General features: G+C 42.4%; 1 protein-coding gene across 1 annotated transcript in view; it reads left to right on the forward strand.

The window, feature by feature from the left end:
• LOC308303860 (transient receptor potential cation channel subfamily M member 4-like) overlaps positions 1-26,755 on the forward strand; it is a gene marked incomplete at both ends in the record, with an annotated part of 92,513 nt that overhangs the window by 62,536 nt on the left and 3,222 nt on the right. Inside the window, 3 exons of the mRNA XM_080748359.1 lie at positions 5,628-5,793; positions 6,020-6,174; positions 6,955-7,105. Coding sequence (XP_080604485.1) covers positions 5,628-5,793; positions 6,020-6,174; positions 6,955-7,105 — 472 coding nt within the window. The remainder of the gene's footprint in view (positions 1-5,627; positions 5,794-6,019; positions 6,175-6,954; positions 7,106-26,755) is intronic.

The following is a 26,755-nucleotide window of genomic DNA, read 5'->3' on the forward strand; positions in this document are numbered from 1 at the left end:
TATGAGGGGTCAAACTAGGTTTTTTTCATGATTCTGAATCCATTGCAAGCATCTGTTTTGGGCTAAGTGATGAGTCATCACTTTTCACACTTTTAAGGGGGCCGTTTTAGCCCAAGGAATGTTTTTTGTGTGCAAAACAGATGCTTGCAATAGATTCACAATCATGAAAAACCCCTAGTTTGACCCCTCATATGCTACTTAAAGCACATTAATTTTTAGCTTTTTTTCCCTGTAGGGCCTATAGTAAAGTTAATGGGACACCGACTCGAGTGGGTGATAACATCAATTAAGCTGCTTCTCAGAAAGGGTTATCATACCAAAATGTCAACTAGAGACATGTAGGAAGACAAAAATGTAAAAAACGTGTGGTCACCATGGGTGGTACCAATTTGTGAAAATATCAGTATTAGCCCCTGTTCTACAAAGAGACAACTTTGTGGCCAAGAATACTCACCCACACACAGTAAAGTCTGCCTTCTCCTTTCGGAACCTCTCCCTCTGCTATGCAGCTCTGACAAAATGAGTGATTTAAACTCACGACATGAAGAGTGAGGAGCTGCATAGAGGAGGGAGAGGTTCCGAAAGGAGCTATAAGTCTGCAAAGAATGCTAGGCGAACGTATATGCTGGCCACATATAAAAGTGTAAATGAGCCTGCCTACCCGAGTATTGTTATGCAAAGCAGACAGGTAGGGGATTGAAGTGTTGACCGAGCCGTCGAGCCGCCACTTAACTTCACGACGTGCATGCACAAGCGTGTGCGTGTGTGCATGTGGGGCGCGCGTGCGTACAGCTTGATAAGTGTGGGCTCGCCGAGCCCAACCGAGCCTACAGCATCTCACCCCTGGGGAGAACACTTGTTATGATCTACAGTCAATGGATTATACACAGCCTACTATTGGAGAAGGAACACAGAACCATGTACTTTATGACTCTTTAACACAGAACCACAGACTTTATGACTCTTTAGCAGCGAGGGGTGGACGGAATGTTAGCACTAGCTTGTTTTGGTAGCTAGCAGAACCATAGCATGGACGTTGAGTCGGTGACACAGACAAATCCCACCTGATCTACATTGAATCACTGCATTGGAATCCACACTGAACTGAACGGCTGGTTGATTATGCCACCTCACTGCATTTGGTGCAGAATCATGCACGGCTGCTTTGAATCGATTACACCTCTCTGTAAAGAGTCATGTCGTGATGGCTGACAGACTGAAATGTTGAAGACTCATTGCTTATATGGGGCATGTAGCAGGGCGCGCTCTGCTGGACAATATATAGCATTACATCAGAGCCCTCCAATCCTTCTAGACAGGATCAATTTTCAGAAAATCAGAACCCCGAAGGCATTTTGCGAATATGTATTATATACAACTGTTCTAGGGGTATTAAGGGATGCTGAATCCAAATTTGCTGTATATAATGCTTAAAAATGTTCCTAAATGGCTCAAAATTGAGAAATCCAACATGGCCGCCACTGCAAGGCTGAAATCTATTCAAGTGCAAATCTTTTTGACTAAACAAGGTAGAAACTTGAACTAAATGTGTTTTTCTAGGTTAGCCTACACAGGGAATTTGAAATTCTATCCTGATTTTAGATCAGATATGAATAATTGGCTTGAAACTCATACATGTATAGCAGAAAAGGTTCGTTATTGATGCATAATTAGTCAAACAGAAACAAAAACAGGATGAACCATGGTTTTATTCATCAAAACTCTTTTGATTTATATTTTTCTATCAACAAGTCATATATGCAAATTATACACGTATAGTCCTTAATATAAAGGTAGGCTACATTAATTTAGCCTATTTGCAGTCATCCATATTTCGAGCAGATGTCATAGGTATCTTGCAGCTGCATGCATCCAATTCCACTTTTATCTTTACCTTTTTTCTTAATAGAATAGAATGGATTATAATATAATAGTATTTTACCATATCAATAAAAGTAAATGTACATGGGAATACTTCTTACTGTAATCCTTACTGTGGCAGCTTATTCAGTCTTCCTCAGTGTTCCGGCAAGTGTTGAGTTTTTTGCAGTTGCATGCTTCCATACATGCCATATGACTCTTTCTGGATAGAATAGAAGAGAAGGGGATACAACGTTTATAGCCAGCACAAGTACATCAGGGTAGGGTTCATCAATCTGTCAACATCTAAGAGTCTAGAGTATGCAGTCTAGTAGGCTAGTATTCTCTAAAATTACAAATCCCATTAGTACAATCTATTATACATACATACCTGCAGCTGCAGTGTTGGCTGAGGCACTCCTTTGTACACCCAGATGAAGTGAACTCCCTGCAGGCTTTGGGTATAGGTGGCAGAGAGAGTAGCCGTGGTACTAACTTCCTTGATCATCCATCCCATTTCCTCCACTGGAGGAAGATTGGGGTGTGGCAGGTGAGCTTGATTCCATATAGATGCTTGATAGTGTGCACGCATGATATGGAACCTCACAGCATCTGTGGTTGGTAGCAGAGTCTCTTGGGGACGACCTTTGCAGAATAACTTTACTCGTGCTTTGTTGCATGAATCAATGTCAGGCACACCATCGATCTTACAAATGAATGTTTCTGATGATGTCACACTATCTTCTGTGAAAGTGCCCTTCCCAAGGCCAGCAAGATCAGTATGATGTTGTTCGAACACCTGCCAGGCTGTCTTCTTTCCGTGGCCGCTGAACTGAGACACATTGTCACATCCAGTAAAGTTGAAAGTTTGTTTTATTTGACAGGGACCGTGCTCATTAATGGACATGTCAGTTTTCACTTCAATGTAAATGAGCCAGAGTTAGCCAGCCGTAGGCATGGAAGGCAAGGAGTGTGTCCAGTTGATCCTCAGACAGTATCCTGTGAATTTCATGCACTGGGAAAAAATTTGGGTCCTTTGATGTCCCAGTTTTCATGTAGACATAGGTACATCTGATCTGATCTTGAAGTCTCATCTCTGAGTGCAGACCACAAGGAAGCTGATGCACAATTGATACACAATACAAGCTGATACCCGACTGATCCTTCACTGTATCCATGCACCAATGGAAACAGTAGTTGTGTCAGCACGTGACACAGTCGTGCTTCTACTACTGCTTGCTCACCTTGACAAAATCAGATGTACCTATGTCTACATGAAAGCTGGGACATCAAAGGACCCAAAGTTTTTCCCAGTGCATGAAATTCACAGGATACTGTCTGAGGATCAGCTGGACACACTCCTTGCCTTCCATGCCCTTACTGGATGTGACAATGTGTCTCAGTTCAGCGGCCACGGAAAGAAGACAGCCTGGCAGGTGTTCGAACAACATCACACTGATCTTGCTGGCCTTGGGAAGGGCCCTTTCACAGAAGATATTGTGACATCATCAGAAAGATTCATTTGTAAGATCTATGGTGTGCCTGATGTTGATTCATGCAACAAAGCACAAGTGAAGTTACTCTGCAAAGGTCGTCCCCAAGAGACTCTGCCGCCAACCACAGATGCCGTGAGGTTCCATATCATGCGTGCACACCATCAAGCAGCTATATGGAATCAAGCTCACCTGCCACACCCCGATCTTCCTCCAGTGGAGGAAATGGGATGGATAATCAAGGAAGGCCAGTTAGCCACGGCTACTCTCTCTGCCACCTATGCCCAAAGCCTGCAGGGAGTTCAATTCATGTGGGTGTACAAAGGAGTGCCTCAGCCAACACTGCAGCTGCAGGTATGTATGTATAATAGATTGTACTAATGGGATTTGGTAATTTTAGAGAATATCAGTCTACTAGACTGCATACTCTAGACTCTTAGATGTTGACAGATTGATGAACCCTACCCTAATGCACTTGTGCTGGCTATACATGTTGTATCCCCTTCTCTTCTCTTCTATTCTATCCAGAAAGAGTCATATGGCATGTATGGAAGCATGCAACTGCAAAAAACTCAACACTTACGGGGACACTGAGGAAGACTGTGAATACGCTGCCACAGTAAGGATTACAGTAAGACGTATTACCATGTACATTTACTTTTATTGATATGGTAAAATACTATTATATTATATTATATTATATTATATTATATTATATTATATTATATTATATATTTATATTATATTATATTATAATCCATTCTATTCTATTCAGGAAAAATGGAATTGGATGCATGCAGCTGCAAGATATCATACCTATGACATCTGCTCGAAATATTGATGACTATATATAATTTGCATTGTTCATAGATGCCCCCCGAGCGCCCAGATGGAAGGATTATATCTCCAAACTGGCCTGGGAACGCCTCGGTATAATTCCAGAGGGAGTGGAGGAGGTTGCTCAGGATAAGGAAATCTGGAAGTCTCAGTTAGAACTGTTACCCCCGCGACCCGATTCCGGATAAGCGGTTGAAGATGGATGGATGGATGATAGCAAAATCTAAATCAAAAGAGTTTTGATGAATAAAACCATGGTTCATCCTGCTTTTGTTTCTGTTTGACGAATTATGGATCAATAACGAACCTTTTCTGCTATACATGTATGAGTTTCATGCCATTTATTCACGTCTGATCTAAAATCAGGATAGAATTTCAAATTCCCCATGTAGGCTAACCTAGAAAATCACATTTAGTTCAAGTTTCTACCTTGTTTAGTCAAAAAGATTTGCACTTAAATAGATTTCAGCCTTGCAGTGGTGGCCATGTTGGATTTCTCAGTTTTGAGCCATTTAGGAACATTTTTGAGCATTATATACAGCAAATTTGGATTCAGCATCCCTTAACTCACCCCTAGAACAGTTGTATATAATAAATATTCGCAAAATGCCTTCGGGACTTTATACAAGCACATTTTCAGAAATTCTGCCTTGTCTATTCAGCACTGCGTTCACTGCACTGGGCTTACTTTTTATTATATCGGCAGGACATTTCACCGATACAATATAAACCGATATGCCCAAATAAGGTCATATCGGCCCCGATATATCGGTACAGTAGTGTACAGTAAGGTACAGTAGTGTACAGTACAGTACAGTACAGTAAGGTACAGTATAGTACAGTAAAGTACAGTACAGTACAGTACAGTAAGGTACAGTAAGGTACAGTAGTGTACAGTACAGTACAGTACAGTACAGTACAGTACAGTACAGTACAGTAAAGTAAGGTACAGTAGTGTACAGTAAAGTACATTACAGTACAGTACAGTACAGTACAGTACAGTACAGAACAGAACACAGTAGGTGGTGCATGGCCGGACTGGGCCCCCACACAGTAGGCATTGCATGGCCGGACTGGGCCCCCACACAGTATGCTTTGCAGGGCCGGACTGGGCCCCCACACAGTAGGTGGTGCAGGGCCGGACTGGCGGTGCAGGGCCGGACTGGGGCACCACACAGTAGGTGGTGCAGGGCCGGACTGGCGGTGCAGGGCCGGACTGGGGCACCACAAAGTAGGTGGTGCAGGGCCGGACTGGCGGTGCAGGGCCGGACTGGGGCACCACACAGTAGGCGTTGAAGGGCCGTATCAGTTGGATCACTGCTGCAACGTAACTGTGAGCGCCTCCAAAGCAGACGCGATCTCTAGATGTGAGCGGGCCGAAGGGCCGCGAACTTCTAGTTATTATTATTCATTTATTTGTCTGTTTGCCTGTTTCAGTCGGACAAGAGTGGGACAAATCCTGCAGTGTCAACATGACAGAGATAGATGGCGGTGCTGAGCCATGCAGGAGTGAGTTCAACAACTGGATGGTGATCATTCTGCTGGTGGTTTTCCTGCTGGTCACCAACATCCTGCTCATCAACCTGCTCATCGCCATTTTCGGGTAGAGAACCAGCCTTCTGTCTCTGTCTCTGTCTCTCTCTCTCTCTCTCTCTCTCTCTCTCTCTCTCTCTCTTCTTTGTTTTCCTGAACTCAGCTCTTATCTCCTCTCATCATCTTTGATCTTACATCATCACCTTCACGATACTTCTAATTTAATGTTCATCTTAGTTTTTTTACAGGTTTGATTTAATAGTTTGTTGTTTATGTGCCTTCAACCTTCCATGCAGCAACACCTTCAACAAGGTGGAGGAGAACATCTGGATGTTTAGATTCCAGTACTACAAATTCCTGTTGGAGTTAAAGTCCCGTCCTTTTTTGGCTCCTCCGTTCATCATCCTCCACCACCTTACTGTCTTCGTCTGTTGTCATAAATTTCGATCAGGTATTTATTAATTCAAGCCTTCCCATTGATTGTACCTTAGTATGAAGACGGTCAAGACCCACGGAAGCCATAAGCGGATCCACGCTGTGCAGATTCACGCTGTTACATGTCTCCTTTCACCCAGAAAAGAAATTGTTTTACCGTGGCTGTCGGTCGCTTAGCTACAGGACTTTGAAAAAAAGTACTTCCTGACGATCGAGTTAATCTGGGAGTAGAAGCCTAGATACATATTTTTTTTTGCACTCCCATAGCATTTGATATAAAACAATGAATAGACCAATTGACGAGTACACTCTTCAATGGCACTGAACCAGATTTAAAAAAAAGAAAGAAAAAAAGAAAAGAAAGCAGAGCCGTATTACAGGCCATTTTTGGTTGGCGTTACCCACGCGTTTGGCTGTGTTGCTCATTCCACGAATGTGCAACGTTTACAAGCTGTACCTTGTTGGAAACGTGATTAATCAACAATAAAAATGATATAAAACATATTAAAGGGGAGATCACATTTCACATTTCCTTACTTTTTGTGCACGGTTTTATATCAGTAGAAAAATGGAACAAAGGAGATTCATTTCTGTCTATTTTATTTTGAACACCTGAATGAATGAATGAATGAATGAATGCCCATGTTGTCTGTGTAAATTTACCACAAATTACTATTAATTGAGCAATGGATTAATTAATTATTATTTTTGTAATTGTTGACATTGTCTAGGCCCGACCTCAGCTCACAGCTGCTGAGATACTGTGTATGATAATAATTTAACCATTTGCCACAAGGGTTGAGGGAGGAGATCTTTGGAGAATATGATGAGGAGATGGAGAGACAAGTTAAGGACTGGGAGACGGAGCAGAAGCAGAAGTTCCTCACAGCCCAGAAGGAGACAGAGAGTAACAGTGACTCTGAGAGGATCAAGCAGATTTCTGACAAGTAAGATGATAATGACCAGAGGTGGACACTAATGAAGTACATTTACTTTGTGCTGTAATTTACTGAGTATTTGTATTTTGGATTACTTTCACTGCACTGCAAGACAAATATTGTACTTTTGACTCCACTACATTTCTAGGAAAGGAAATGAATATTTTTGCAGTGTAGTTGCGGCCGTAGGTCGCAGTTTAGTATCAAAACCATAGGCGCAAATCGCGGGGGGGACAGGGGTTACGTGTCCCCCCCCCAGGTCCAATTGGTACCCCCCAAAAAAAAAAAAAATCTAAAAAAAAAAAACTTTTTTTTGAGAAAATAATTATTGATGACATTTTAAAGTATTTAAGAGTGCTGCTGGAATAACTCAATAGATAGTCCCCCCAGGAATCCGCGGAGAAAAAGTATTGATTCTGCGGAGAACAATGCTGATAATGCGGAATTCTGCGGAGAACATTTCTTGATTCCGTGGACATTAAAAAACAACCTAAAACCAGTAAGACTCCCTAATCGGGAGATAAGCGACCGTAGGTCTCGCTAGAAGAGGGCCATGTGAGAAATGAGGGGTGGGGTCTCCGCGTTGCCTTGGCGGACGAATAGGTACCGGCCCCGGCTCTCCCGGACGCTCCTAGGCCGAGTTAGGGCATTTTATGTGAGCTGCAGTGGAGGGGGTCCTCCACTGGGGGCGCCACCACTTTTGCATTCGTTCTGGAGCACCAGGAGTGGGTGGTCCCCGGGAATTCCCCGTGAGCAGCCCTGTGGGGGTGGTCATTTGGTCATTTTTGCACATTTGGTATTTCTTTTACACCTGGGGGTCCCCCAGGGACCTGGGGGTCCCTGGAACTCCGGGGGTCCTTGGAGGTTGTAGTTTGGCAGGCAAGGAGTTTGTGTGGAAATTTTGGCATGGATCGGGGCAACGGTTGTGGAGATATGAGCAGGGCAAAAGTGTGACTCACTCACTGACTGACAGACAGCCCGTGGAGCTTTTGATAGTAAATGCGACCTACGGTCGCAATGACCAGTTATCAAGCTAAAAATTATATAGTTCTAACAATCAAGTAAAACCCTTCATGAAATAGCTACAATTAATTGTAATTAGTGGTTAGAATAATCAAATAATCATTTTTGAGAATAAAAATCTAATATTAAATCTATTATTTTTTAATTGCTATGGTTTTTAATAATTACTTTCTGTTGCAAAGACTATATTGTCATCCAAACCATGCCCATAGTAACCACATTTTAGAGGATATCCTACCTACTACCTAGAATAGGTGTAATATGTATTTATTCTCTTCTGCATTATTGCCAGGACCATAGAGAGGAACTATAGTTCAGGACACAGTTTCTGTCAGGAACGATTGTGGGACCGGACCATCCAGCAACAACAGCAGGAGGGAAGCTAAGCTCTGTATGAGGTGGCCACTGGTCAAATCATGTACAAATCGTTTTATAATAGTAGTAATAACAGTTGACTCTCAGTCTGAGAGTCTCAGAGTGAGTGATGACATCATAATGTGGCGACTTTGTTTTGGCTGTGGTGGATACACTCTCTTGCTGTGGTGTGGAAGAAGCCAGAAGGACAGCATGATTTTTTCATTGGACTATGTTTTCATTGGACTACATTTATTGGAATTAAATGGATACCGACCTCACAACCTGTCCCAAGTTGCTACAGAACTAGAACTGTACATTTCGGGAGGACCAAGTTGACCAACAAGCAACAATGGTAACTATTTACTTTTTCATGTAAGCTTTGGTTGTGTTGGTTATTGCAGTAGTGATAACTTGAAAAGTAAATAAATAATACATCATAAAACCGTTAAGGCCCGTATCTGAAGGAAAATGAGGGGGTAAAACTGGCCGAAAACCGATCTCTGCACGCCAAAAAAACGAAATCGCGCGCGCGCACGCGCATAGGTCCCCCCCTATGCATTTCGTGGATCTACGCGGCTGATCAAAACCTCCACCGGCCGTCGGTCGGTCGGTCGGTCGGTCGGTCGGTCACACGTCACACCTTTGCCCTGCTCATATCTCCGCATCAGTATGACATCACACCACATGTGTACACAAACCTTTGTGTACGTTGCTGTGGCAACAGTCTGTTGTTGCTGGTCTGTTAGTGTACGTTAGCAACCACCTTAGCAACCATGGTTTTACCCTAGCAACCAACTGTTTACCCTAGCAACCAACTGTTTACCATAGCAACCATGTTTTTTTACCCTAGCAACCAACTGTTTACCATAGCAACCATTTTTTTACCCTAGTCTCAATATATTGAATCCACTTTAAAGTCCAGTTCAACATTTCAAACACCAAAAATGGTAAAATACCAAACAATACAGGTTCTCAGGGTTCTTGAAGATCAAGAGTCTTGGTCAAATACTTCTGTTGGTTTCTGCACTGATCATTTATACAATTCAGCTGTGTTTGCTCGTGTCATCATGATGAGGTCATAAATCAGCCATGCCCAAATATAGATTTTACGGGTTTACATGCTTACTCAGTTATTCGTTATGTGAAAGTCCTATGACGTCTATGATATCTGACATCATTTGATTGATTGAAGACTTTATTAGAAGTTTGCATAGGAAAAGGTACAGTTTCATGACGGTACAGTTCACTGGTACAAGGTCTACTAAAAGGAGATCCATGAAAAGACTAAGCTTATTTCCACTGGAAACCATTGAAGTATCTCATATAACATTGAATGACAGACAAATAGAACACAGTACTATGCAGTAGATATGTAAAGAAAAAGAAAAAAGAAAACAGTAAGTCTAAACAAACAGTATATACAAAGGAGGGGCAGGGGAGGGTAGGGTTGGGCTAGGTTCATTTTTTTTACCAAATGCGAACGGCTGCTGCCTGTAAGTGGTTTTTCAGGGCAATTTTAAAGGATGCTAGTGATCCACACTCCTTTATAGCCTTCGGTAAGGCTTTCCACATTTTGGTGGTATAGCAGAAAAACGAGTTTGACCCTTTGTTGGTTTTGACTCTGGGTTGGAAGTGATCTGTGGCGCTGCCTCTGGTGTTGTAATTATGGACATCCTTAATGTTTATAAAGTATTTTGACAGGTACTTGGGTATCATAGTGGTGTAGTGTATCTTGTACACCAGGCCCATTGCAAGTTGCTGTACTCTGTCATCTACTCTGAGCCACCCCACTCTTAACTGGTGAGTAGCGGTGAGGTGAGTCTGATAGGGAAGGTGAAGTAGGACCCTAATTCGTTTATTTTGGGCTGTTTGGAGTTTAGTTTTAAGGGCTTGTGGGGCGTCACGATACCATACGTGAACTCCGTAGTCAAATAGGGGCTGGATTATTGCACCAGCTATGGTCTTCAGTGTGTTGAAATTGACCATTGGGGCGATCCTCTGTAGGAAGCGAGTTCGTTGGTTGATTTTATTTATTACTTTAGAAGTCATCTTTTCGCTGGAAAGATTAGCTTCAAGGATACATCCTAAGTAAGAGATTTCGTTTTTTCGTGTTATGACCTTGTCACCCACTTTGATTGTGAAGTTATCAACTTTTTTGAGGTTATGATTTGTTCCAAAGAGGATGGACTCAGTTTTTCCCAAGTGAATTGATAATTTATTATCGTTAAGCCATGTGCAGATCTTACTTAGTTCAGAGTTAAGTGTCTTTTCAACCTGCAAGTGGTCCTTGCCCGAGACTAGGAGGGCCGAGTCATCCGCGAACAGGAACAGATTGCAGTCGCAAGCAGATGCCATGTCGTTCACGTATATTAGGAACAACAGAGGCCCCAGTATGCTACCTTGAGGAACAACAGCTTACTGGGAGGGGGGGGGACAGGGTACCGTTAATCTCCACCACCTGTTCCCTCCCCACCAGGTAAGATTGCATCCAACTCACTGCTGCGCTGTCAAGACCGATGGCTTTTAGTTTCTCAATCAGAATAGAATGATTTACGGTGTCAAATGCCTTCTGGAGGTCCATCATGACCATGCCGCTATTTGCCGTCATCCGCTTCGCGTTTGATTTGGTCAGTTAAATAGAGAAGGCATGTGTCAGTGGAATGAGATTTTCTGAATCCAGATTGGAACTCGTAAATCAGATTATTCTCATCAAGATATTTTGCAATCTGTTCGTAGACTATTTTCTCCATGACTTTGGATATGGAGCTAAGAATGGAAACGGGGCGGTAGTTTCCAGGGTCTAGTTTGCTACCTTTTTTATGCAGGGGGGTTACTTTTGCTAGTTTGAAGTCCTGGGGGACATGACCCTGTTCAATGGAAAGGTTAATTATGTGGGTAATGATTGGAGCAATGGTGGCGGCTGAATCTCTGAGAAATCTAGCTGGAATTTTATCAAGGCCAGTGGCCTTGTGTTGAGGTAGGGCACTCAGTTTTTTAAACACTTCATCAGTTGTCACTGTGGCAAGTTTAAAACTGTTTTTTCTGACGCCCAGTTTTTTGTAGAATTTTTTAACAAATTTTACACCATACCGCCCAGATGGGGCAACCAGTCTTTCGACCAGTTTACGGGCTGTGGTGGTAAAGGTTTTGTTAAGATGGGTAGCCACTTCACATTTGTCAGAAATGAGAGCTGCGTCCGTTTTGATGTTTATGTTGTGGCAAATGGTTTTAGGTTTTAAGCCTAATTGGTTGTTAAGCAACTTCCATAGGTCTCGTGGTTTGTTTTTGTATTCGTCGATTTTTTCGTCGATGTAGTTTTTTTTGGCGGATTTGACTAGGGCGGTTATCTGGTTTCTAAGCTTCTTGCACTGAGCAGTAAGATGTTTGATTTGGATTTTGAGGTCATGGTTGAATTTTTTCCTGAGCTTTTTGCAGCACTTTCGTTTTTCATCGTACTTTTTGTCTCTGAGTTTAGCTGATTCGGCAATATCTGAGTTATACCATGGCTCTTGGCGGGCTTTAACCCTGGTGGTATTCAAGGGGGCCACGTCGTCTAGAGCAACGGTTAATTTGGTTTTAAAACCACACCATGCTCCTTCGACATTTGTACACTGCAGTTCTGGGGTAAAGTCTGTACTCGCTAGTTTGTGATTAAGAGCCTCACTGGAGTAGTTCTTAAGGCTTCTAGCTACGACAGTTTTGTGGCCACTAGCCTTGGGTTTGTGTATTTTTCGGGTAGTGTAGATCATGTAATGATCACTAAGACCGCATACAATAGCCCCGCTAGCGGTGACTTTGGACTTGTCAGATGTTACGACGAGATCTATGAGGGTTTGGGAGTGCTCTGTCACCCTGGTGGGTACGGTGACCAGCTGAGTGAGGCCATATTGATTACATAACCCATTAAAGGACTTGAACAGGGGTGCTTCTTTACGCAAAACATCCACATTCCAGTCGCCCAAAATGTGGTACTCAATACCGTCCACGTTTGCTAAGCTCTCATTAAACAGCTCAAAGAAATCATTCTGATCAGGTGGTCTATAGACAGCGCATATTAGTATGTTTTTTGCATGTTCAAAGATTACCTCAATCCATACAGTTTCAAGAGAACTGTGGTGTAAGTCTGGACGGGGGATAAAATTGACATCATTATGTACATACATGCAAACTCCGCCTCCCCTCCTGTTTCTATCATTTCTGATTACAGTGTAGTTGGCAATTTCAATATTGGCGTCAGTAAATGAGTCATCAAGTTTCGTTTCAGAGAAGGATATAATTTTTACCTTACCGCCATGAAACATCCCCTTGATTTGCTCCAGTTTTTTGGGGTTCAAGCTATTGATGTTTAAATGAGCTAGATGAAGTCCTGGTTTCGCAAAAACAACAGAGTGCATGTTCTCGGTAGTGATCGAGTCAATGTCGGAGCTGGGGGAGGGAGGTTCTTTGATCATGGCCGAGGGCGAGACAGGAAAGACTGTCTGGGGGGGAGGTGGTCGTAGGTGTCCGGTTGAAACAGTTGTGTCTGTAGTGGGGGTGGGGGGCTGGGGGTGAAGACAGGTCCCTTTGATGCTGTTTGGGAATCCAGGCATGCAGAAATCCATGCTCTCTCCTGTGATGCGCGGGGGTTGGTGTTGTAGATTGGTTTCCATCCGAGGCAAGCAGCCAACCATGACTGATTGTAATCCCTGGGGGGAAACTCTTGGTCTTGGAGATCACCAACAGCCTGGGTGTTTAGTGGGGAAGCCGGCGGGGGGTCGTCTGGGACTTGGACACCGTCGGGAACCGGGGGTTTGCCGCCAGGCGCCTCGGCGCTGCTGTTGTCAGGCGGCTCAACGACCGAAACCTCGGCAGTGGGTGGGAGGTCTTCTGTTTCAGTGTCAGCTACGGATTCACTCTTGGTCAGGGAAAACATCTGTTCTCTCGCCAGACGAGCGGTTGTTTGTCGAGTGATCGCGGGTCCGGGATGTACGTGTATATCACCCGAGAGTAGCAGAAAAAAGTAAATAAAGGACCGTCTGTCCATTCTGCCAACCGGGGGTCTGTTCTTTGTTATCAGCGAGCCTAGGATAGTCAGTTTGTAGAGATGTTTAAGTTCCGACCCATCGTGGAGATAAAAATCACTGTGAGATTCCTCTCTGTTCTGCACATAATCCACTGTATCCATTTTCTCTGCATGCCATGGTGAGCTGAGGCACGAGTCGGTATAATACACGAGAAATATCAGAAAAGAGAAAAATATCCTTCCCTTTGTTCCTGGAGTGTAGTTTAGCGGCGCGGAACAACGGGTCGCGGAGCGAAAAGAAAAGCGTCCGTCCCTCATGACTGCTGACTGCAGTCAGAAGTCAAAAGTGGTGAATTTTGTGCATGTTTGATACTTTTATCAGGCTTGCTTTACTAGCATGGGTACAATTTCAGCCTTAAAATGTGTACAGATTTGATGACTGAAGCAATATCGTTAAATGATCATACATACATTCCCTTTTATGCCCATAAATGGAGATCCCCTCTGTAGAACCAGCCACTGACATCACTGTAATGTCAGGGGAACCAAATCCCTTTTATGCCCATATATGGAGATCCCTGTGATGCCAGGGGAACCAAATCCCTTTTATGCCCATATATGGAGATATGGAGATCCCCGTGTTGCCAGGGTAACCAAATCCATTTTATGCCCATATATGGAGATCCCTGTGATGCCAGGGGAACCAAATCCCTTTTACACCCATATATGGAGATCCCTTATGTCATCAATATTAAGCCCATATCTGTGAATATCTATGGGTACCAGATGTCTCCATAGATGGTTAAATGGTCCGATATACATCACTGGCCAGAAGACCAAGAAATGGTGCAACCTCGCCCTTTGCTTTTCTCCCTTAGGCATCTTACTGGTAGGTAGTTCAATGAGGAATGCAGTATGGTGGTAGGTAGGTAGTTATGGCCTTTGATGTAAGATTTTCACTTTCTAGGATAACTATATTTGCTATTCCCAGATGATGCCCTTTTAGGGTACCCCTCATGCCCATATATGGAGATCCCCAGGCTTTACTAATTAACATAAGTTTTATGCCCATATATGGAGATCATTGTCCCAATGTCATCAGATATATGGGCATAAATGGACACAGGCAAACTAGATGGGCTGTATGTATCCAGATGTGTGATGTAAGTGTTTTATTCCAAATGTGGCACCCCACAGACATAATTCCAGAAACAAAATCCCTTTCATGCCCATATATGGAGATTTCTGATGTCATCAATCCCAGGCCCTGTAAAAAACATGGTTGCTATGGTAAACAGTTGGTTGCTAGGGTAAACAGTTGGTTGCTAGGGTAAGAAAACATGGTTGCTATGGTAAACAATTGGTTGCTAGGGTAAACAGTTGGTTGCTAGGGTAAAAAAAAAACATGGTTGCTGTGGTAAACAGTTGGTTGCTAGGGTAAACAGTTGGTTGCTAAGGTAAAAAACATGGTTGCTATGGTAAACAGTTGGTTAGTAGGGTAAACCTTCAATGATTTTGACATCTTGTTACTAATCTGTCGGTAGATAATGCCGGTCTTATATAAGGGTCATTTGTGTACGGTGTGATGTCATACTGATGTCAGCAGTGTGACAGGAGATAAGCGACCAACGGTCGCTTATCTCCCGATTAGGGAGTCTTACTGGTACAGTAGCACTTGATCTACTTAAAATATAGTGGAAATAGTAGATGTACAAGCTCATGTAATGTGTTGTGAGCTTGTAGATCTATATTTTCTCTATTCTCTCTCTGGAAATGCCTTTTTTATTGCCAGATTTTCAATACAGCAATGCATTGATATTTTCTTTGTAATTTGTACTTTTGAGCATTTTTTTTAAAGCATGTGTACTTTTGAGCATGTAATCCATTACTTTAACTCAAGTACAAAGTGACAAGAGTATCTTGCTCTTGTAGGTGTAGTAATATTTGACTACAATTTGAGGATTTGTTTGAGTAAACCACTGAAACTGTGTGTGTGTGTGTGTGTGTGTGTGTGTGTGTGTGTGTGTGTGTGTGTGTGTGTGTGTGTGTGTGTGCGTGTGCGTGTGCGTGCACATCAGTGCAACAGTATGATACATTGTATTGTTTAATTAGCCTCGTAAACCAGGCTCCTCCTGCCTTCTGATTCTCAGATTCGAACAGAAGATGGGAGGAGTCAGTTTAAAGGAATATGAAACCCTGCCTCTTCATTTGTTTTATCAGAATTCAGAATATGAAAAGAACTCTAAAATGTAGGCGTGGTTATCTGCTGTTGAGGGGGGAGGGGGCGGAGCAATGCGTGCACATCATTATGTTCTGAAACTAGCCTCAGAGAGAAGCTGTCAGCACTTGTTGCTGTTTGCATTTCGGAAACAAATTTTAAAACTAGAAGCAGTGCTCTTCCAAGCACAGGTCTCCACCAGGCCAGGTGTCCTGGTGGTGCTATAATAGACCAATGTAAAAAGGGTGGAATGTGTTTTTCACCAATCTTAGACCTTTCATGGCAGTCGGACGCTGCATGCATGATTTGAGGCATTGTGTTCCAAAAATGTGTTTTGCTTAAGTCTACCTGCTGGTGGCGCTACAACAGGCCAATGTGAAAAGGGTAGTATTTGTTGCTTGACGTGGTGGGAATATGTATAGTAAATTTCATGCTAATCGCAAACTGCGTTGATGATTTGAGGCATTTTGTTCAAAAAAGGAGCAATCCTGCAAACTTTGGAAGCAAATATTAGGATGGAATATGAAATATCAGACGGATCAGACTTGAACACATGACTATAGGCTAGAGATACTGTGTACTGATTTGCATGATTGTTGGAGAAAATCTGACGGAGTAATGTCAGAAAATGTGTTTTACATTTTACATTTACATTAGCCTCTAGGGAGAGAGCACACAAGGTTTTCCACTTATCGGTAAATTGCCCTGTTATAGCCCCACCATGAGGCTGATTTGAGACATTTTAAGTGGCATTTCTTCCTCGGCCTAGTGGGAATGTGTGTGCACAATTTCACAAAAATTGCACGCTGTGTTTGTGATTTGAGGCATTTTGATCAAAACTGAGCAATCCTGCAAAATTTGGAAGCCAATTGCAGCCAATCAGGATGGAATATGAAAAATCTGACAGATCCATGTTGATCACATGACTGTAGAGATACTGTTTACCGATTTGTAGGATTTTTGGACAAAATCTGTAGGAGTAGTGTACAGAAATGTGTTTTGCAAACATCGGCCTCATGGTGGCGCTAGAGCAGGGCCATTTGAAAAATGTGGGGCAGAGGTTCTGAATTTGCATCCAGGGAGTGTGTGTACTCAGTTTGGCAGCGACCGGGCCAACGGCGCCGGAGATTAGCTGTACACAAACTCGGCGGACGGACGGACGGACGGACGGACAGGGGCGAAAACATACTCTCCCCCTGCCTTCAGCTGGTGGAGACAATGAAGCTAATGGTGGCTGCCTAGTATCCTGTGGTTCCTGTTTACAATGGAGAGTTGCATCTGAATGACGAAACGAGCCGCTGAGCTTGATGGGAAATGTAGTGTTTTTTATTCCCCAGCAGTATGCTGTGTGGACTGTATTCTATTCTGATACACATTATGAGGAGCTGATTTTCAGTATGAATTGGTTAATGCAATACAATACAGCAGAATGTTATCTCTGTATGTGCTTTTCTATAATAATTTTACAATAAAAACGTTTTTCTTTATAAACACCTTAATATATAATATATATAATATTTATATTTTTTTCCAAAAATGATAATTGAAAAATAGGGGTCGTCTTATAATCAGAGTCGTACTATATTTGGGCTAATACGGTATGAATCACAAAAAATCACTCTGCCCTGACTCCAACACACATTATTTTGTGTCAAATGTTATTTTACTTTGTAATCAATCAACCAATCAATGTGTGTGTGTGTGTGTGTGTGTGTGTGTGTGTGTGTGTGTGTGTGTGTGTGTGTGTGTGTGCGTGTGTGTGTGCGTGTGCGTGTGTGTGTGTGTGTGTATTTTGCCAGAGTGGACAGAATGGAGAAACAACTGACTGAACAACTGAATGAAACCAAAGCTTCTTTGACTGAACAGTTCACTGAACAGTTCACTGCACTGAATGAACAGTTCACTGCACAGCGGACTGAAATGAGAGCTTTGGAGAGCAAGGTAACGTCCAGATGTTCAGATCTTCCATCCTCACAGTCTGTTCTAAACATTAATGATTGTTCTGTGATAACTCATCATGTTCTAATGTGATGACTCCCCAGAATCCCTTTTATGCCCATATATGAAGATCCCTGATGTCATCAATATATATATATATATATATATATATATATACTAGCTTATGTCCCTAGTGCCCAGTTGTCTAGGTGCCGTAGGTGGCCACCTCTCCAAGTGCCCACATATCCCTATTGGCCAGTTAAAGGGAAGAAATGGCCTACAGCAAAACACGGCCCTGACTGCGTGGGGCCCCAGACAGCCACCTAGGGCCGGCCCTGCGCCACCTGCCCAGCCACAGTAAAAGTAGATGATCAGCGAGGCATTTTTGTATTATGGTTTTTACACAATTGAACAACGGACACAGAGTTAGCAGAAATGCGGACAGACTGGCTGGTACGTATTCTGATTAAGATAGTGAGATTATATCCAAGATTTATCATTAACAAAAAGGCACGCATGGACACTAATGGTAAAAAAAATATATATAGTTACTGGAATTAGAATTTTCTACGCCACCTAAATAATAACACAACCTCCTCCAGTCCCATGCGATGTGTGGCCATGTGGACAGTGGAATGTATGAGCTAAGCGGCCGTGGCCCCACCTCCCCACCCGGTCTGGGCTGTCTGAAAGTGAGTTAGTCTTTTTTAGCACCAATATAATAGGAGTCAGGACAAATCAAATGGCGAAAGTAGGCACGATCTGAGACATGTCGACCCGTTGATTGTTGTTAATATTTGGGGTTTTTGATGTTGGAAATTACATAAATGCCTCGCTGGTATGTTTTTTGTGTATTCCACTATTCTTAATCCTACCCCTGCTCTCCATTGCAGAAAGCAAGATAACGATTGAAGCTTGCACGTTAGAGTAGCGTCCCTCCGTCAACACAATGTTACATGCGTTGGCTATTTAGTTACACCATAGCATTTGCACGATCGCGAATGTGTCACTGTGTGCGTTCGGTGTGCGTGCACTATTAACACATTATTATGATGCACGATCCAGTGGTTATGGAGTGAGGCAATGTTTTTTGTGAACATGGATCGGAGAGAGACAGAGAAACAGACAGGTTTTCACTGCAGCGCGCACACACACACACACACACACACACGCACACACACACACACACACACACACACAGACACACACACACACACACACACACACACACACACACACACACACACACACACACACGGAGGACGGTGTATCTTTCTCTGTCTCTGTATCCGAGGCATTAAAACGGTCCGGTCGCGCCCCCTGCCGCCGCCGAAAACCGAAAGAGAAAAGGTGTTTCTAAAAGCTGTTTATGTGTTTGCAGCGTGTGTATCTTGTGCAATAACAATACTATCCGTGTTGTGTCCAAAAATGCCATACGATTGTCTGCCTGCTGCGGCTGCTGCTGCTACTGTGTGTTAGAGATTGACGTTCGCGAACGAATTGAGTCTTGTGAACGGCTCTTTGAAATGAACGATGGGATCCGGTTCGTAGTAGGGTGCCGTTCCTTTTGTAAATGAACAGTGGTGGGAAAAGTACTCAAATTCTTAACTTAAGGAAAAAAATATCAATACTGCAATCAATGTGGAAATACTCTGCCACAAGTAGAAACTTGGAATGTTAAGTAAAAGTACAAAAGTATTGGTGGTATCAAAATGTACTTTAAGAATGTCCTGTTTCACAGGTTTTCCAATTAATAAAATGTAAAAGAAAGAAAAGAGGGAAAAAAAGCATTTGTGAGCTTGTAGATCGGCTATTTTCAAATGGCAGGTATCTATGTAGGCTACATACTGTATGTATGTCAGAAATACATTTATATAGGGTTGAAGTTATTTGTAATCATAATCAAAATCTACATAGTAACTCAAATGAACCAGTCTTTTGAACAGCTCTTTGAAACGAACGGATCCCAGAGATCCGGCTCACTTCAGAGAGCCATAAATCCCATCTCTACTGTGTGTGCACTGCAGTCGCACATGCGCAGTAGGGTGGGAGGGGGGTCCTAGCGAGAGGTGGCTAAAATATATGCCTGTATAAAAAATGTCGTTTTATATTAATTGTATGACATTTAAGTACAATCATGGCGGCAAACATAGCTTAGTTGCTTGCCAGAGTATTGAGCAGTGTACATGCCAAGCGGGGAACCGTTACGTTTACTGGTTTGCTGGGAATAGGCTTTCATGGCCTCCATGGCCTCCCTCACTAATAATATTATTAAGATATATATATATATATATATATATATATATATATATATATATATATATATATATATATATATATATATATATATCTCACTAGTGGCCAGATGGCCAAGACATGTCCCATATCTGTGTGGCTGGATCAGATAGGGATCTCCATGTATGGGCATACAAATATATTGTATCTTGTGATGTCATGGGAACCACTCTAACAGGATCCCTTTTATGCCCATATATGGAGATCCCTGATGTCATTAAGCCCATATGTAACAGGACTTCATATGGGAATGCCCATTGTCATGACCTGACAAAAGGAGAGGGACACAGCTTTTAAAAGTGCACAAAACATATTTATTTACACTATAAACAATAACTTAAAGGTTTCAACAGATAACCCTATGGGGTGTGGTAATGAGAGTAATCAATAGTGTCAGCAGTGTGTGGATGTGTGGAAAATGTAGTGTGGGGGTGTTGTGCGGTGCAAACCAGAAGCCTGTATTCATGCTGTTGTTACCGTTTGTGTCCACTAGATGGAGAACGCTCTTGGACAAATCCTGGCTCTTTTGACCAAACCAAAGTCACCATAGAGCAGAGACAGAGAGCTTTGGAGAGCAAGGTAACGTCCAGATGTTTATTTAAACTCAGTGCCAGCTATTTTTAAATAATCTCAGCTATTCAGTGCCAGCGTTATCGGTGATTTTACCATGTTTTCCAACGGCGATCACGCGTGTGCACGTGGTCATGCGTGCACCCTGCTCTGTTTCTACAGCACACAGTGGGTGTAACGTGTCAGAGCGAGGCCAAACATTTTTTCTCCCTGCCGTGTAGCTCCACCCAGGCACCACTGCATACTGTGTGCATGGGGCGCATGACGCTGTGGAGAGCTAGAAAAGAGTTATGCTTGTTTTTTTTGGCAGAAGAAGAATTAATCCGGATGGAGGAGTCTGTTTTGTTTTGGGCTCTTTTCTGTATGCACTCGTCTCATAGCGACCCACGATCGCTTGGATTGTACATAACGGCGATATTAATCAGATTAATTAATTAAGTAAGATAGATGGAGATCTCCGACTATGGAACGAGATAGCCTACTTTTGAAAAAACTGAGATCTCCGTCTCAAGGCCTCTCCATACTTCGACCGAAATGTTCGGTGAGTTGTGTTTTCCGACGTGCAAATTTCCGAACTCTCGTTCGGTCCAATGCTTTTCAGAAGTCCCGAGGGATATAATTTTATGGTAGAAAAGGACCTTTTGACCGAAAACGGCGGTTTCGGTCGAAGTATGGAGGGGCCTTAAGGCACGAAATGTGTTACAAAATCTCTTCCATCCTCACTATTCTACAGACAGTGTTTCTCAAATGGGGGTACGTGTACCCCTAGGGGTACGCGGGGGTACTGCAGGGGGTACGTGAGGAAAACTAGAAAATGGGAATATGTATTTTACTGTTATGGTTAATGATAAAACGTTGACAGAGTTTGTGTGCTCATCTGTACATTTCTAAACCAAATTACATCAATTAGGCCTACTTGACTTGTAGTAACTAAAGCAATGTTTATTTGCCATTATGTTGTTTTATTCAGAACGTATTAGCCTTTGGACTTTTGATGTAAATGTTGCTGTAGTCAAGGGAAGGCGGTACTTGGCAGGGACGTGCTGGGCCCCTGATTCAGCCCGGGAAAAAGAGTTCTAGAGGCCCTCATTGCGCGCTATAGAGAGAGAGCGCGCTATAGAGAGAGCTCTCTCTATAGCGCTGCTGCTACTCAATGATTTGTGACAAGTGACAAGCCAATGGGCCAATTACATGAGTTATATTTCGTCGTTGTCGGGTGGAAACCTTATATGTCCAAAACCGTTTGTTTTGTATTTATCATTTTAAAAATGATTTAAAGTAGTGAAAACAGCCGATCTACAAGCACACAACGCCTCGCGGTGCGAGGCGTTGTGTGCTTGTATCTGCTGTTTTCACTACTTTTGTGCAAACAGTTTAATTTTTACTTTTTTGCAAACAGTTAATTTTTTTTCCTAATGGCCTACCTGGACTGGCCGGGAATGAACCGGCCGTTCGGGAGTTGTCCCGCTTTTCCCAATGGCCAGCACGTCCCTGGTACTTGGCTTCGGAAATCAGTTTAAGGGGGTTTACTGCAGTCAAAAAAGATTGAGAACCCCCGCTACAGATAACCATTAATGTTTGATCTGTGATGACTCATCAACAGTTTACTACACATGTTGGTCTCCATTCATGCCTGTATTCATGCTGTTGTTACTGTTTGTGTCCACTAGGGGGAGAATGCTCTGTCAGATCTTGGACACTTTGGATCAAAGCCGGAACAGTGCATTGATTGATCATTAAAATAAAACATGCTCTGAAAATGCAACACAGCCATCTGACCACTAGAGGCTGCTAAGTGGTCAGATGGGTGGACCTGTAGAGAAAACTATGTTGGAGGCTTTTATTTTGTGGGGGGAAATGATGTAGGCCTATTTGACTTTTGTAGCCTATTGAGAAAAAGAAAATAAATAAAACTTTGCCTTGGGCTTTAATTTTGAGAAGGAAAAAAAAAAAGAAAAATAATCTAACGAAAAAAAGGGGGTGAGGGGCTTGTACTTTTAAAAGAAAAAAAAAGAAATGTTGTGACTCATATTTATAAAACATTGATTTGTTAAGTTTACTTAAAAGAAAGAAAAACTATATCTAAGGCTTTTATTTTGGAGGAAATAAATGCTACATCTGGGTGTTTTTAATCAGACCCATTGATAGAGAGAGTTACGACACTTGTCGACTCCCATAGTAAGCGTGGAAAGCCTCTTTACTCTATGGTGGAAAGCTAGCTTAGCCTAGCTTACTGGAGCCTGTTCTCATTCTTAGCGAGCCTTTGCTGTTTTTCAGCCCCGTCCGCCCCCATTATAACCATTTTCACTCGCTGGTAAGTAGACTAAATAACGTCTTTTCCCCCCTTTTAATAATGTTGTCTACCTTGGAGAGGCCTGTGAATGAGTTAAAAGAGGGGAAAATACGTGATTTAGTCTACTTACCAGTGAGTGACAATGCCTGGGTTATAATGGGTTATAATGGGTTATAATGGGTTATAATGATATAATGGGGTTATAATGGGTTATAATGGGTTATAATGGGTTATAATGGGTTATAATGGGTTATAATGGGTTATAATGGGGGGGGGGCGGGGCTAAGAATGAGAACAGGCTCCATGCGACGCCACTTCCGCTCTGCGGCGAGATCAAAGCGTGTCGCCACTCTGCTTACACTGCTCTGCTTTTAATTATATACATGCTTTTATTTTGGAGAAAATACTTTTTAACTGGTTATGGGGATTTTATTTTGAAAGTAAAACGATCTGTGGAGCTTATTTTTTATAAGAACTGCATTTGTAAAACATGCAAGCAAATACGATGTGAGGAGATTTTATTTTGGAAAAAAAAGCCAATTGTTGGTTAAAGTGTTTTTTTTATATTGTATTTTTTACTAGGTTTGGGGATTTCGAAAAACAATTTATTTTATTGTGAAACATGATGTCTGGAGCTTTTAGCTTTTATTGTGAAACATGATGTCTGGAGCTTGTATTTTGAAAAATGATTATGTGAGGGGATTTTATTTTGAAAAAGAAAATGTATCTTATTTTTTTCAACTGTTATTTTGAAAAACTACAACTTGTATTGTCTGGAGCTTTTATTTTGAAAAACTATGTGTAGGGCATTCATTAAAGCTGTCAGGGACTTTTGATATAAACTAGGCTCTAGACCCCATCACACTGTGGGGGTCCCTGGTCTATTATGTTCACATGGATCACATGGGGGTCCCTGGTCTATTATGATCAGATGGGGGTCCCTGGTCTATCATGATCAGATGGGGGTCCCTGGTCTGAGATATGATCACATGGGGGTCCCTGGTCTATTATGGTCAGATGGGGGTCCCTGGTCTATTATGATCAGATGGGGGTCCCTGGTCTGAGATATGATCACATGGGGGTCCCTGGTCTATTATGATCAGATGGGGGTCCCTGGTCTGAGATATGATCACATGGGGGTCCCTGGTCTATTATGATCACATGGGGGTCCCTGGTCTATCATGATCAGATGGGGGTCCCTGGTCTGAGATATGATCACATGGGGGTCCCTGGTCTATTATGGTCAGATGGGGGTCCCTGGTCTATTATGATCAGATGGGGGTCCCTGGTCTATTATGATCAGATGGGGGTCCCTGGTCTATTATGATCACATGGGGGTCCCTAGTTCTATTATGATCAGATGGGGGTCCCTGGTCTATTATGATCACATGGGGGTCCCTGGTCTATTATGATCAGATGGGGGTCCCTGGGGGTCCCTCCCTCCCTCGGTGCCTTATATGAACCATGTGTGCCTACAGCATATCATCTATTAATGACTTTAATAAAACTATAATCATCAGTGTGTTTCTAATCGTTGTTTTGTCTTGACCAGAATGTTGAACATGTTGAATTCATTCATTTTCAAATATGATGAAAATAGCAGATCTAGAAACGTGTTGGAGTGAGGTGTGTTGTGAGCTTGTAGATCTGTCATTCAGAGCAGATGTTAAAATGACCGCAGAAGTGTTGGCAGAAAATCCATTTCAGAATTATATAAATAATGTTATTGGACTAATAATTAAATATTTAAACCCTATTTTATTTTGTGGCTATTTGAAAATATTAGATCTACAAGCTCACCACCACCACGGTAATGGACTAACTAATAACTAATAACTAACTAACTCATAGTATTAAGGCCTGACTCCGACTTCTGGTCCGTTTCAACTACAAAATGACATCACTCTTAACTTCTGAAAAACATTACCCTGAATTAGAGTTCAGAAAGATGCACGTCGGAAAGTCGGAAGTCTCCGACGAAAGGTTTGGTGGTCGGAGACAGCATGGACAGCCCTTATCCCCGCTAATCAATATTATATTAAATCTAGAAAGACCCCTAGAAAGACCCCAGGAGGTGCTGTTATTGGGCCCCTCATTGATTACAGAATCCTCGTTTGGTGCCAAAGTTAAAGCTCCAAACAGGGACGTGCTGGCCATTGGGAAAAGCGGGACAACTCCCGAACGGCCGGTTCATTCCCGGCCGGTCCAGGCCGGCCATTGGGAAAAAATGTAAAATAAAATGTCGGCTTTTGTTCCATTTTGGGGGCTGGGTGGCCAACAAAGTAAACCCTGTCATAGTCGGCAGAAACCTTGTATCTTCAAGTTTCAAATTTGTAGTTTTTTTTCGCAAAGTAAAGCCCTGCTTCATCATACAAGGCCGTCACACAGAAGTAGTGAAAACAGCTGATCTACAAGCACACAACGCCTCGCACCACGAGGCGTTGTGTGCTTGTAGATCGGCTGTTTTCACTAGTTTAAATCATTTTTAAAATGATATTCAATTTCAATTCAATCTTTATTTCAGACCCAGGAGGATCCATATCAGTCACAATACAATAAAACAATACAAGAACAAGTAATAAAACAATACAAAAAACAAGTAATAAAAAATTCAAAATAAAAGCACAGAGCACCAAGCCTAAAAAATCAGTTTCTGACATACAGACATGTGCGCCAATGGTTCCACAGTCTTGATGAGAACCTGACAGCACTGCGTGTAGGGTCCGTTATAACAGCAATGATGTCATTAACTGACTCAGATGCCCTACACATAAACCTGTACATAAGGTTGCGTAGCACAGCAGAGCAGGTGGGAACCCCCACACTGACAAACATCTGGCTCGCACTGGAGCTTCTCGGAGCTCTTAACAGCAGCCTCATACAGTCATTATAGGCCACTGTGAGACGTCTGATGCTGCCTTGTCTGTAGCGACACCAAAGCTGGGCAGTATACAGTGGTGTACAAAAGGATCTAAAAAGAGATATCTTCACAGGTACAGAGCACATGCTAAATTTGCGACACAGCATGTTGGCTTGGGCATACAGCTTCCGCCGCTGTCTATAGATGTCCTTGTCATCTGACAGGTCATTGGATATAATATGACCCAAATAAGTAATCTCGCTACATACATTTAGGGTAGAGCCAGCTAGATTGAAGTCAGGGAAGGTAGATTGTCTGTCTTCCCTACTTCTGATAATCATGATTTTACTCTTTTTAGCATTGTATTTAATATCAAAATCAAGGCCATACTGTGAACATACACTCAGAAGCTGTTGGAGTCCCGCACTGTACGGACTAAATATGACCAAATCATCTGCATACATCAGGTGATTAATTAGTGAGTCACCAATCCTACACCCAGTTCTACATGCATTTAACATCAGTGATAGATCATTCATATAAACATTAAAAAGAAAAGGGGACAGAATTCCTCCTTGACGGACTCCATTAGTTACATAAAAGGAAGGAGAGATTGACTTCCCCCATTTTACACTCATCGTCTGGTGAGCATACCAGAACACCAAAATTCTGACTAAGTAACTAGGGACCCCTCTTTGTGTCAATTTCAAAAACAACTTCTCGTGATTAATGCGATCAAACGCCCGAGAAGCATCTATAAACGATACAAACATAGTAGAGTTCTGTCTACTGTATTTTTCTAGAATCTCTTTGAGAGCAAAAATACACAAATCAGTGCCATGTTTCCTTTTAAATCCAAATTGGTTATCAGCAGACGAAATCAACCTCTCAAGTCTGCTCAGTACAATTGACTCCAACACTTTGGACAAAACACTGGCCAATGCAATTGGCCTATAATTATCTGAGCTGTTGAGCTTTCCCACTTTATCTTTAATGACCGGCACTAATAGAACAGTGAGCATAGACTCAGGTAAAAACCCATGTATAAAACATCCTGTAAAACCCATAGCAACCAAAGGACACAGTTTCTTGATAAATACAAA

The sequence above is a fragment of the Nannobrachium achirus genome (genome assembly GCF_963921795.1).
Source record: "Nannobrachium achirus genome assembly, chromosome: 18".
Taxonomy (NCBI): domain Eukaryota; kingdom Metazoa; phylum Chordata; class Actinopteri; order Myctophiformes; family Myctophidae; genus Nannobrachium; species Nannobrachium achirus.